The 13,196-nt window shown below is 48.6% G+C and overlaps 1 protein-coding gene across 2 annotated transcripts in view; it reads left to right on the top strand.

Moving 5' to 3' along the window:
• The first annotated feature begins 10,674 nt into the window (after positions 1-10,674).
• LOC137460654 (NADP-dependent malic enzyme-like) overlaps positions 10,675-13,196 on the top strand; it is a 71,583-nt gene continuing 69,061 nt past the window's right edge. Inside the window, exons 1-2 of one of the 2 annotated variants that reach the window (XM_068170859.1) lie at positions 10,675-10,747; positions 11,190-11,326. In XM_068170859.1, the coding sequence (XP_068026960.1) occupies positions 11,225-11,326 (102 nt within the window). In that variant the 5' untranslated portion in view covers positions 10,675-10,747; positions 11,190-11,224. Of the gene's footprint in view, positions 10,748-11,108; positions 11,327-13,196 lie in introns of those variants that run through there. The other variant, XM_068170858.1, reaches the window with a different exon arrangement.

Raw genomic sequence — 13,196 nt, 5'->3', positions numbered from 1 at the left:
AGCCCAGGATATGATTGGCTTTCTGGGCTGCAAGAGCACCCTGTGCACTTAATATTGTATTTCCCTTTTGTTTTGTACTCGTGCTGAAACCGTCTGTGCCATCTACAGGTATTTCAAACCAGGCATCATAGCCATTGATGCCTCTGCTTCCTTGCACCCAGTCCACAGACTCCTGTTAAAGCAGAGTGGTAGCAATTCAATAGCTGAAAAACATTTGCCTCATTATTCCTCCTTTCTGATTTAGCTGATTTTAACTTTTAATTGGTTTCAACTGGTGCTGTCTAAGTGTTTTGTACATAAAAGCCCCAAGCATGGCTGGAATTTCATGTGCTAACCCTCCTGTGCTTTGCAAGTGAGATGCCTGTAACTGACCCCACAAAGCTTGCTTTGCATAAGGAATGGTTTCTGGTGAACTAGGAATTGTGCTTGAGCTTCTGCCAAGTTGTTGGTTGTTGATTTTTTTTGTCAGAAGGTTTGTTTTCAACAGTGCTAATGATTTGGAAAACCAAACAGAGGTTGTGGGACAATCTCCAAAATGTTTGTGGTGATTAGCATGTGGAAAAGAAGCATCTGCCCTTGTGTAGGAGAGGAAGTAGTTAAAGGAGGAAAACTTCTGAGCATGCTTTGCCAGTTGCTAAACCACTAAAATTACTGTGCCAGACACAACCATGAAGGCAAACAATGGAAACTGCACTCCCTAATATGATTCCAAAAGTATCCTGAAGGTGCTGAAGTTGTTTGGACTTATGTTTGCCATTGGCAGAGCTGAGAGAATTCAGCCCATTTTTATAAACAATGGAAGGAGTCTCAGAGAATTACCACTCTTATTGCTGGAACACACATCTGATACAGTAATTTAAGTAGAAATTATGTTTGGGGCCCTCTCCTAAATCCTATTATTCCTAGCAAGACAGTGAACTCCCAGTATTAAGATACAAATCATACCAGGGAGTCATAGCAATTTCATTTTGGCATTGAATAATCTTCAGCTCCAAATTCCTTGTTAGCACAACTAAAATGAAGCCAAGAAAAACAAAAATTCGTTCTGGGGCATTAAATCAAGCAGTCTGAAAAATGTTAATTCTAGTAATCTGAACCATTCTTCCACATATTACCTCCAAAACAGCTGAGCTGGAAACATTTGTCCACATCAGAGTTTCGAAAACCATGTGTCATCTCCAGTGAGGGGATTTCCATTAATGATGAAAAGATAGCACTAACACGACTGCCTAGCTGTCAGATAAGCAGGCTTAGGAATCTAGAAATGTTTTACATTCCTCATCATCAGCCAATGCAGGAAAGGGCATTTCAAGGAAGATACTTCAAGTATTTTGCATAATATGAATAGAAGTGGCCCAGTGTGCCCAGGTGGCCAAGAAAGCCAGTGGCACCCTGGCTTGGATCAGAAATGCTGTGTCCAGCAGGAGCAGGGAGGGGATTGTCCCCTTGTGCTCAGCTCTGGTGAGGCCACACCTCAAGTCCTGTGTTCAGTTTTGGGCACCTCAATACAAGAGAGATGTGGAGGTGCTGAAGCCAGTGCAGAGGAGGGCAATGAAGCTGGGGAAGGGCCTGGAGAATAAAATCTGATGAAGAGTGACTGAAGGAGATGGGGGATGGTTAGTTTGAAAAAGAGGAGGCCAAGAGGAGACCTCATTGCTCTCTACAGCTACCTGAAAGGAGGTTGTGGAGAGGTTGGTGCTGGTCTCTTCTCACAGGTAGTTAGTGATAGAACAAGAGGGAACAGCCTCAAGCTGTGACTGGGTAGGTTTAGACTGGACATTAGGAAACATTTTTTTCACGGCAAGAGTGGTCAGGCCTTGGAATGTGCTGCCCAGGGAGGTGGTGGAGTCCCCAAGCCTGGATGTGTTTAAAGGTGGTTTGGATGTGGTGCTTGGGGCTCTGGTTTAGGGGTGACCCTTGTAGAGTAGGTTTCTCAGTTGGACTTGGTGATCCCAGGGTCTTTTCCAACCTGAATGTTTCTGTGATTCTGTGATTTTCCATGCCTTCATGTAGGTCATTTAAGTCACTCCATAATGCCTGTATATTGAAAACACAAGCATTTTAGATCACCTTTGCAAATCTATTACTGCTCACATTAGATCTGTTCTTGTGTGATTAAGTGACAACTGAAGCACTGAAGAGCTAGGCCTCTACAATTTGATTTAGTAAGTTAGTTAGTTATGGTTGAAATGGGAAATTTCTTAGGAGACTCTGCACTATTTGGACAACTACTGGAAAGAAAGAAGTTTGGATGCTTACTTTAAGCATTATGTAATCTCTCTGAATCATAAAGCAGGCCAGAAGATCTTCTGAGAATATGCTTCCCTGTAGCACAGAGTTAGATAATGCTTGGACTTGATGATCTTACAGGTCTTTTCCAACCACAACAATTCTGTGATTCTCTGATTCTATACATATTTTGTTTGCCTTGTGCTGGTTTTACTATAATAAGGCAATGACCTACGAATCAAAATGGTAACACTGGGATGTGGGAGATTTAAATTCTCCTTCTACTCCAGGCATCACAAATGAATGGCTGTATAGGCACACAACTACTTTCACATGTCTCTCCCTATCTACAGCTGTCTTGAAAGCTGGTGGAAGTTGTTAATTATACCCTGTATGTGTGGATATTCTCTCACAGTGCTTCAACACTGTGAGAGAATATCCACACATACAGAGTACTGTGTCCAGAGTACTGTGTCCAGTTCTGGGCCTCTCAGTTTAAGAAGGACATCGAGACACTTGAATGTGTCCAGAGAAGGGCAACGAGGGTGGGGAGAGGCCTTGAACACAGCCCTATGAGGAGAGGCTGAGGGAGCTGGGATTGTTTAGCCTGGAGAAGAGGAGGCTCAGGGGAGACCTCATTGTCCTCTACAACTACCTGAAAGGTGGTTGTAGTCAGGTGGGGGGTTGGTCTCTTCTCCCAGGCAACCAGCACCAGAACAAGGGGACACAGCCTCAAGCTGCGCCAGGGGAAGTTTAGGCTGGAAGTGAGGAGAAAGTTCTTCACAGAGAGAGTTGTTAGCCATTGGAATGTGCTGCCCAGGGAGGTGGTGGAGTCACCATCCCTGGAGGTGTTCAAGAGGGGACTGGATGTGGCACTTGGTGCCATGCTTTAGTCATGAGGTGTTGGGTGACAGGTTGGACTTGATGATCTTTGAGGTCTCTTCCAACCTTGGTGATTCTGTGAGCACATCCAATATCATGTGTTGGCCAGGTACAGCTTTTTTCCTGCAACACTTGGACTATGCAATGCCAACTAATAAGAATTGCAACAGCGTTTTTACTGCTTTATTCTATCTATATCTATTTTACATTTTTGTGTTGGTAAAATACTTTTAGTATTTCTGTAAATCTGGCATTGGATCCCAAACCTATGGAGACTTAAGGTATTTACCACCAGCTGTTGAATAGTTTAATGAGATTTAAGGCATGCAGGGTAAAACCCTTGCAAGAAAAGGGTAAAGTGTGAGTGGTATGAAGTCAGTTCTGGGTAAAAATCTCACTGGCCAAACAGATACATGCCTCAGAAAAAGATACAGAAATAGAGGAGCAAGATCATAGCAAGTTAGTGAATTTGTGACTAGCAACAGCGTTCTGTGGCTGAGAGGAAATTCCTGTAGAAACTCCTGAATGGTCAGGGGATTCCTCAGCAGTGTACGACCCACAGAATCCTGTAACAGCCCAGATAGGAAAGGATGTCTGAAGTTCATCTGCCCCCATCTCCTGTTCAAAACAGGATGACCTTCAAAACCAGAACAAGACAAAACAGGATCCTGTTCCTTTGAAAATGCCCAGACATAAAACTTTCAACCTCCCTAGGCAGCCTGTTCTGGTGCTCACCATGCTTCTGGTGTAAAATGTCTTGCAAAAGCCCAGCTGGACATTTGCCAGGTGTACCTTGCTATTGCTGCCTCTTGGCATTGCACGCCTCATCTGTGGCAAGAGTTTGGCTCTGCCTTCTCAGTCACCATCTGCCATGCCAGGGCACAGTGGGGCTGGAGAGCTGCCCATATTGGGCAGCATGGCAGAGTCTCACCACCCAGGGCTCTTCCCATTACTCCCAGTGAAGGGGGAAGTCAGGATGAGCAGCACATGTCAAGATCTGCTGTGGTGCTGAGGCTGGTCTGAGGTAGAACTGGGAACATGAAGCAGGGTCAGGCTCAGTGAGAGTAACTGAAGTCAGATGCAGCCCCAGGATCACTGAGTCCACAGTGACTGGCTGAGGCCAGGCTGGGATGTCAGCCCACTGAGGGTCAGGGTCCAGGCCAGCAGGGTCCATGGCACAGGCACAGTTGTGGTGAAGTCAGGGACTGGAGCTGCCGTGGTGAAGTCAGGGACTGGAGCTGCCGTGGCATCACTGGGGCAGTGACCTATGGTCCTGGGGGACTGAAATGGAGTCCTGGCCCACAGGAAGGGTGGAGGGAGCCCTGGCACTGTAAGCATGTACAGGCAGGTCTGGTGGTGACCTTGGACTGCTGACACTTTGAGCATTTCAAAACTACCATCAGATACCTCTCAGGAGTGCATTGCCAGGTTTAAAGTAAACCCTTTTTAAATCCACCTCTGTGTTACAAACACTTTTAGAGAATAAATCATCAAATTAAAAATTAAGCAATGAACTCACACTCCTTACGCTAATTTTGGTCTTCTTTCACCTCAGCTAACAAAACCCATGCTTCTCAAGGATAAAAAAAATTCATATTCCATTTACCAAGCACAAGTCAGGATTGCTAGCACTACAGTAAAATGCTTATGTAACAGAGACTTTTTAAAAAGCTTCAACTCTATTTTTAAATCATTAAACAGTTCACCTTTTTTAAACCTCACCTTGACTCTGCCAAAGTTGACTTGATATTGTCAAATCAGTCAGCCTGTAACCTCTCAGGAGAGGACACGGGGTTATATGGGACTGCAAACCCAGCATGAGTTACCCAATGGTGTTGGACTATTGCAAAGAAGGCAAATATTGTGCTGAGGAGCATAAAGGGAAATTGCCATGGGTTGATTCAGGTCTTGAGTGCAGTACCAGTAGGCTGGAGGTGAGGGGAAAAGTTCTTCACAGAGAGTTGTTAGCAGTTGGAATGTGCTGCCCAGGGAGGTGGTGGAGTCACTGTCCCTGGAGGTGTCCAAAAACGGATTGGATGTGGCACTTGGTGCCATGGTTTAGTAGTCATGAGGTCTTGGGTGACAGGTTGGACTTGATGATCTTTGAGGTCTTTTCCAACCTTACTGATTCTATGATTCTACCATGACACAGAGTGACCACCTAGCAGCCCTCATCAGTGGGTTATAGATTGACTACAGATCTTGATGGGGCAAATCAGATGTGAAGTACAAAGTAGCCCTCTGCAAAAGTAGCTAATTGGGTGTTTTTGTCAGTCTCCCCAACTGATAGCCCTGGAAGATAAGCCCTGAAAGATAACCTCTTCTCAACGACAAAGCAAGGTGTGGAGACCAAGACCCAACCAATAGTGGTTCAAACAACTCTTTGATGGGGTCCAAATCCCCGGATCAGTCATAGCTTGACTTGGGGACATTTTCCAAGTTCCATTTTTAAATACTTAACCTGAGTCAGTCATCTTCATTAACTGCTTCAGCAACAAGAAAGCATTTTCTTTCCTGTACTTATCCTTCCATGCATTGTGCTGGCCAAAGCAAGTTGTGTAGCCTCTTTTACTGGAGCTTTTAAACATTAGGTTGATACAAAGATAAAGTAGATGACCAATGTTCCTTACAGTCTGGGGTTTTTTTCCCTCTAGGACTGGTTTAAGTAGAGCTCTTCATATATCTGTAGTACCTCAGGGAAGATTTGAGAGAAACAAGAAGTTGTCAGAAAGTTTCAAATGAATTCATGAACGGGTGACACATGGGTTTGATGGGTGACCACTAGATGGATAAGGAACTGGCTTGATGGCTGCACCCAAAGAGTGGCTGTCAATGGCTCCATGTCCCAGTGGAGGCCAGGGACAAGCAGAGTCCCTCAGGGATCAGTCCTGGGACCTGTCTTGTTCAACATCTTTGTGGGGGCCATGGACAGTGGCATTGAGTGCACCCTCAGCAGGTTTGCTGATGACACCAAGCTGGGTGGTGCAGCAGACATGCTGGAGGGAAGGGAGGCCATCCAGAGGGACCTGGACAGGCTGGAGAGGTGGGCACAAGCCAACCTCATGAGGTTCAATAAGAGCAAGTGCAGGGTCCTGCATCTGGGTCGAGGCAATCCCAGGCACAAATCCAGGCTGGGCAGTGACTGGCTGGAAAGCAGCCCTGAGGAGAGAGACTTGGGGGTGCTGGTGGACAAGAAGCTCAACAGGAGTTCTCAGTGTGCACTTGCAGCCCACAAAGCCAATCAGATCCTGGGCTGCATCAGGAGAAGTGTGGCTAGCAGGTCGAGGGAGGTGATCCTCCCCCTCTGCTCAGCTCTGGTGAGACCCCACCTGGAGTACTGTGTCCAGTTCTGGAGCCCCTATTACAAGAGGGATATGGAGGTGCTGGTAGGTGTCCAGGGAAGGGCCACAAGGATGATCAGAGGGCTGGAGCACCTCTCCTATGAGGACAGACTGAAGGAGTTGGGGCTGCTCAGTCTGGAGAAGAGAAGGCTCCCAGGTGACCTAATTGTGGCCTTCCAGTATCTGAAGGGGGCCTACAGGAAGGCTGGGGAAGGACTTCTCAGGATCTCAGGTAGTGATAGGACTAGGGGGAATGGAATGAAGCTGGAGGTGGGGAGATTCAGGCTGGAGGTGAGGAGGAAGTTCTTCCCCATGAGAGTGGTGAAGCCCTGGAATGTGTTGTCCAGGGAGGTGGTCGAGGCCCTGTCCCTGGAGGTGTTTAAGCCCAGGCTGGATGAGGCTCTGGCCAGGCTGATGTAGTGTGGGGTGTCCCTGCCCATGGTAGGGGGGTTGGAACTAGGTGATCCTTGTGGTCCCTTCCAACCCTGACTGATACTATGATACTATGATACTAAGTTGGGAGGAATCTGTAAGCAGAGGTACAAAGGAAAAGCTATGAGAATGAGTTTTAAAAGTCTGCCACATAGAAACTGTTTGAGAATTAGGTGCCAGCCAGATGGGTAAAGCTGCTATGTTTTCCACCAGAAACACCTAGATAACATGATGGTTTATCTGAACGTGGGCTAATGTCTGTGTCATGTGCATGGTGCAACAAAATAATTTGGCCACTTTCAGAGGCTTCATTTTTATTCTTCTAACACAGCTTTACTGGTCAATGTGCTCCTCTTTTGGAATAACCACAGAATCACAGAATTGTCAGGGTTGGAAAGGACCCCAGGGATCATCTAGTTCCAACCTCCCTGCCGTGATCAGGGACACCATACACTAGACCAGGTTGACCAGAACCACATCCAGCCTGGCCTTAAAAACCTCCAGGCATGAGGCTTCCACCACCTCCTTGGGCAACCTGTGCCAGTGCCTCACCACCCTCATGGGGAAGAACTTCCTAACATCCAATCTCAATCTACCCATTTCTATTTTTTTTTCCATTCCCCCTAGTCCTATCACTCCCTGACACCCTAAAAAGTCTCTCACCAGCTTTCTTGTAAGCACCCTTAAGATACTGGAAGGCCACAATATGGTCCCTTTGGAGCCTTCTCCAAAACGAACCATCCCAGCTCTCTCAGTCTGTCCTCAGAGGAGACGTGTTCCAACCCCTGGAGATGGCAGATGATATGGCTGGGTGTTACTGCTTTGCCCCATTTTGAACCATTTTTACTGTTCAAATTTTGGGAGGTCTGGGAAGAGGCACACCCTAAAATTCTTCAAGGCAATAGAAATGCACAACAGAATTAACAGGAGGTTATAAACGCTAGCATGGAAAACCATCACCAGCAGCAGGCTTGGGCAAATAAATCCCTATGAATCCTGTTACATGCTAAAACACTCCAGGCCTCTAGAGGAAGAATAGGATAGGATAGGATAGGATAGGATAGGATAGGATAGGATAGGATAGGATAGGATAGGATAGGATAGGATAGGATAGGGTAGGGTAGGATAGGATAAGGTAGGATAGGGTAGGGTAGGGTAAGGTAGGGTAAGGTAGAGTGGAGTAGAGTAGAGTAGAGTAGAGTAGAATAGAATAGAATAGAATAGAATAGAATAGAATAGAATAGAATAGAATAGAATAGAATAGAATAGAATAGAATAGACCAGACCAGACCAGGTTGGAAAAGACCTCGAGTCCAACCTATCACCCAACACCCTCCAGGCTTTAACAGGTGACAGGAGACACTCTTTCTTGTTTCTTTGCTCTTCTTCTTTGAGCTGAAATGGTCTGTGGCCATTTTTACAACACAGAGACACATTTGTCCTCACAGATTGTTATGATTTTGGTTTTGTTAGTGTTTGATCATAGCAGATTAGAAAAAACAAACAAAAAAAATAGCTAGCCAAATGAACTTCACCTGAATTTGCTGCTTCATTACCTATCTGTTGTAACTGGGGCAAAGGGAGTCAGGACAATTCTCTATCAGGGGTCAGTGCTCAGCACAGGTACTCATAGTGTTTGCAGTGACTTTTGGCATAGAGGTTTTTTTTTTATAGATGCTGTTGCAAAATGGAGATAAAAATTGTATCAGTACACTTTGCTCCCTTGGAGCAAAATACTGCATTTAGGACAGCATTCTATCAGAATGGTTTCAGTGGACCCACAGAGAAAGGGAAAAAGAGGATTTTCTCCCCGCCCCCCCCATGACTCTACATTGCCTTTTGAATGATGACTAAGAAAACTCTGATATGCTACCCAGATACCCCCTTGACATTAAGAAGTTCTTTATTATGAGGATGATGGAAGAGGTTGCCCAGGGAGGTGGTGAAGGTCCCATTCCTAGAGGCATTCAAGGTAGGCTTGATGGGGCTCTGAGCAACCTGGTCAACTTGAGGATGTTCCTGCTTACTGCAGGGGGATGGGACAAGGTGACCTTTAAAAGTCCCTTCCAAACCAATACATGATTCCACCATCCCAGATACCTATTGAAGGTAATATTCAGGACTTGGGTAGGTAGATACTCAGCTATCCAGATAAACTCAAGGCAGGCTGGACAATTAGCCACAAAAACTCCAGGTTTAAAGTTGGCTCAAGACCTTTTATTCATACTGCTTTACATAATACTTTCTGAGATGGTGGAATGAAGGAGAAGTTTATTTACTGCATTTTCTGCTGACTTGCTAATCGAGTTTGAATATGGACTTGGAACACCTCCAACTCTCCTTTGTTAATTAACCCCAGGTGAACTTTTTTGAGCTACTTGACAGGAAATTCAGGAAAGGTCAGATTCAGTAGGAGGCTTTTTAATTTAGTTTTTTTAAATAAAATATGAGTTAGCAGAATGGATGCAAGGCTTACAGATTAAATGTCAGGAGAGAAGTTTAAAAGGGCTGCAAAATGTTTATTAGAATCAGAATAAACCAAACCAGGTTGGAAGAGACCTTCAAGATCATCGTGTCCAACCCATCAACCAATCCAACACCACTTAAACAGCTAACCCATGGCACCAAGCACCCCATCAAGTCTCCTCCTGAACACCTTCAATGATGGCGACTCCACCACCTCCCCGGGCAACCCATTCCATAGCGCAATCACTCTCTCTGTATAGAACTTCTTCCTAACATCCAACCTGAACCTCCCCTGGCGCAGCCTGAGACTGTGTCCTCTTGTTCTGGTACTGGGTGCCTGGGAGAAGAGACCATCATCTGCCTGTCTACAACCTCCCTTCAGGTAGTTGTAGACAGCAATAAGGTCACCCCTGAGTCTCCTCTTCTCCAGGCTGAGCAACCCCAGCTCCCTCAGTCTCTCCTCATAGGGGCTGTGTTCCAAACCCCACACCAACTTTGTTGGTTTTCTCTGGACTCGTTCCAGCAAGTCAACCTCCTTCCTAAACTGAGGGGCCCAGAACTGGACACAGGACTCGAGGTGTGGTCTAACCAGTGCAGTGTACAGGGGCAGAATGACCTCCCTGCTCCTGCTGGCCACACTGTTCTTGATGCAGGCCAGGATGCCATTGGCCCTCTTGGCTGCCTGGGCACACTGCAGGCTCATGTTCAGCCTACCATCAACCAGCACCCCCAGGTCCCTCTCTGCCTGGCTGCTCTCCAGTTTATCACTGCTCAACAACAGAGAGCAAACCCCTTTTAACCTCTTTTTTTTTTTTTTTCCCCAGCCACACATTTCAAGCTGTGTAATTTCTCTAGCAGGGCTATGATATCTGCATGGAAATGACTTCTGCTTACATACATGAATTAAGAAGGAATAAAGCCACAGGCATACAGCACACAACAGATTGCGTGGGGTTTGAGAACACATTGCACACCAATGTTAGGGACAGGAGGAGAAAGCAGGGGAGTGCCTGCCCAGCTGCAGCACCCTCCATCCTGGCCAGGCATAACCCCACACAGCACAGCTGAAGCCGGCACGCTGCTCTCCCCCAGCCCAAAGCTAATTACATCCAAAGCGTGCCCCTGACAGCACAAAGCTACGCAGCCCATCCCCGCCGGGAAAGATTGGATTTCACAGTCACTTAATAGCAGAAGGAAAGTGAAACTTGACTGCTGCTAAAGCAGGCCCGGCTCCTGCGTGCGGCTTGGCCGCAGGGTCACACTACAGCGCCTGTGCCCGGGCTCCTGATGCTTGCCAGCCTGAAGCAGCTGCATTACCGGCATTGGGTAACGCCGGTTTCCCTATAGAACCCAGCGAGGCGACGGGAAACCACTAGCAGAGGCTTCCCCCCCTGCAGGTGATTAGAGACCAGCCTCTTTCTAACGGGCACAGCGCGATCGGGAGGGGCAAGCTGAGTCAGTGAAAAGGGAGGGCGGTCTAAGCCCCTTAGAAACGCTGGGCCCAGGGCTAGCCCGCAGCGGCCGGGCCAGACCAGACCGTGCCAGACCGGACCGTGCCGTGCCGCCGGGCTCTGCTGCGCGCAGAGGGCTGCAGGGCCGCGTTCCCGCTCGCCCCTCGCGCTGCCCCACTTCGCACCTGGGCGCTCGCCCGGCCGCTGGGGTCGCGCGGAGCCGCCCGTGACTCAGCGGTGCCCCGGTGACCCCCTCCCGGCGGCGGCGGCGGCGCCCTGCCGCGGCTCTGCCCCCTCTCTGCCTCCCTCCCTCCCGGTAGGATCACCCCACCCCGTCGGGCGGTCACCTCAGCAAGGAGGAGCCGCAGCTTTGCCTCCGCTCCCGCAGCGACCTGACGGCAGTGAGCCGAGCCGAGCCGCGCCATGCAAGCGAGGAAAGCAGCTGAGAGCCGGGACGCCGGCCCGTGCCTGCAGTTCACCATGAAGAGAGGCTACGAGGTGCTCCGCGACCCCCACCTCAACAAGGTAGGCGGTGGGCGGTGTAGGTGCGGCCGCGACGCCCCGTGTCGGTGGGCACAGAGGGTTGGGAGCCCTCTCCTTCCCCTTCGTCCCCCTGCCCTCCCGGAGAAACCTGCCGCGGCTGGGGACCGCTAGCAGAGCCAGAGCCGGAGCCGGGCCCGAGGCGGCGGGGCCGCCGGGCAGTCTCTGCCCGCCACCACCTGTCGCGGCGCAGCCTCTGGGGAGCCCCCGGGCCGCCCCCCTGAGGCAGCCGCCGGGCCAGGGCCGGCGGGAGCGGGGCAGCCGCACTTCCTGCGGGCCGCCTGGCGCTTCCTCTTCCTTCGGGGCGGCGGGGGGCCCGGGGCGGCGGCGAGCGCCGTGCCAGCCCCGCACCCCGCCAGCGCCGGCTGCGGGGCCTCGGAGCCCGTCGCATGCAGCAGCTCCGGCCCCTCTGTGTCTTGCAGAGGAGGGAAGCAGCGGCAGCCTGGGGAGGAGGATGCTCTGGCAGGGGGGTTGGACTAGATGATCTTTCGAGGTCCCTTCCAGCTCCTAACGTTTTGTGATTCTGCGAAAGTTCCGCCGCTGTGATGCGGCATCCCGCTGCTGCGCCGGTGTTTTCCCGACACCCTCCTTCTTTGCCAGCCCTGTTGCCCACGGGTGCTTGCCCCACCTGGTTTCCTGCGGGCATGCCTGGCTGTTGGTGTTGTTCTATGCTTTATCCCCTGGCAGGTGGACGAGGCATTTTTATCACTGTTATTCCACATGCAGCAGTAAAACCCAGCTCCAGTTTCCCCTCTGCTCCGCATCAGCGAATGCAGTTAACACCTCTAAGATGCCATAGTGCAGCAAAACCTTTCTATTACATTTCTGATTTGCTGAAGAGTGGTAGGTCGGCTTGATCCAACTTTCTAACTGTGTCAAACTAATCTAGAAGAAATAAAGATGAGTAACTAAATGTTTGCACAGCTCTGATAAAGATGCAAAGTTCAGATAGTAGAACAGTTAATCGGAGTGACAGGCCCTGAATTTGGTGCCAAAATGAAATGCAGGTCAAGGCAAAGGCTTAGCACATGAAGCCTTTGTCAAATCCTTAGTCCCAACTTTGTTCTTGCATGTTACTTCTAATGGTGCTCTGACTTGTACCTCTGCATTAGAGTGCATATCCAGTCATTGTGCTTACTGCTGAGTTGTAGAAATTGCCAAAAAAGATGTCTCTGGTTTTACTGGTTAGGGTGACTCATCACTAAAAGCTCCATATATTAGTTAGATGAATGGTGCTTTTATTAGTCCTGGTGCTCCACTACAAAGTTTCCTCAGAAGGCTGTCTCATGTCTGTGTGTATGTAGGCCTAAGAAGGTCCCCTGAGGTGAGGTGAGAGGAAAATGAACCAAAACCTAAAACTCCCAAGAAGCAAGCTGTTTTGCTTGGGACTGCTTTTAGGCAGTGTTCATGGAAAAAGTCTGATTCAGAATAACCATGAAAGCCAACCCAACAAATAAATCCATCTTGTTTTAAGAAGTAAATGGAGCTTATTCTAAAATATGTTGAATAAAGGGTGTCTGAGTCAAAGCAGGCTCATTGCTGTCTTTTCCCCCTTGAATATTATACACCCTGCTTCTGAACAGCATGCCTGAAAATGGGGTGCTAAAGAGGAAGGTTGCTCTTTAGCACCTCCTCTTTATTCTCCTCTCTCCCCTCAGATGTGGCACCACACATGTGTACAGGGCAGTAGACAAGCAGGAAAAAAGCAAATGAGAAAGTTGTTTATTACCAGTCACATCCACACAGCCAATGTGGAGTCCAGCATTGGGAATTGTCAGCTGAAAAATCTGGTCCTTATGCCTGTGAGGAGAATCTGGTCCTGATCTGGTGAAGTCAGAAAAAGAGATTACCTCAT

Source organism: Melanerpes formicivorus, unplaced genomic scaffold (assembly GCF_026170545.1).
Source record: "Melanerpes formicivorus ecotype bairdi unplaced genomic scaffold, bMelFor1.0.p_v2 SCAF_688, whole genome shotgun sequence".
Classification (NCBI taxonomy): Eukaryota; Metazoa; Chordata; class Aves; order Piciformes; family Picidae; genus Melanerpes; species Melanerpes formicivorus.
This window is presented reverse-complemented; position numbering and strand designations above follow the sequence as displayed.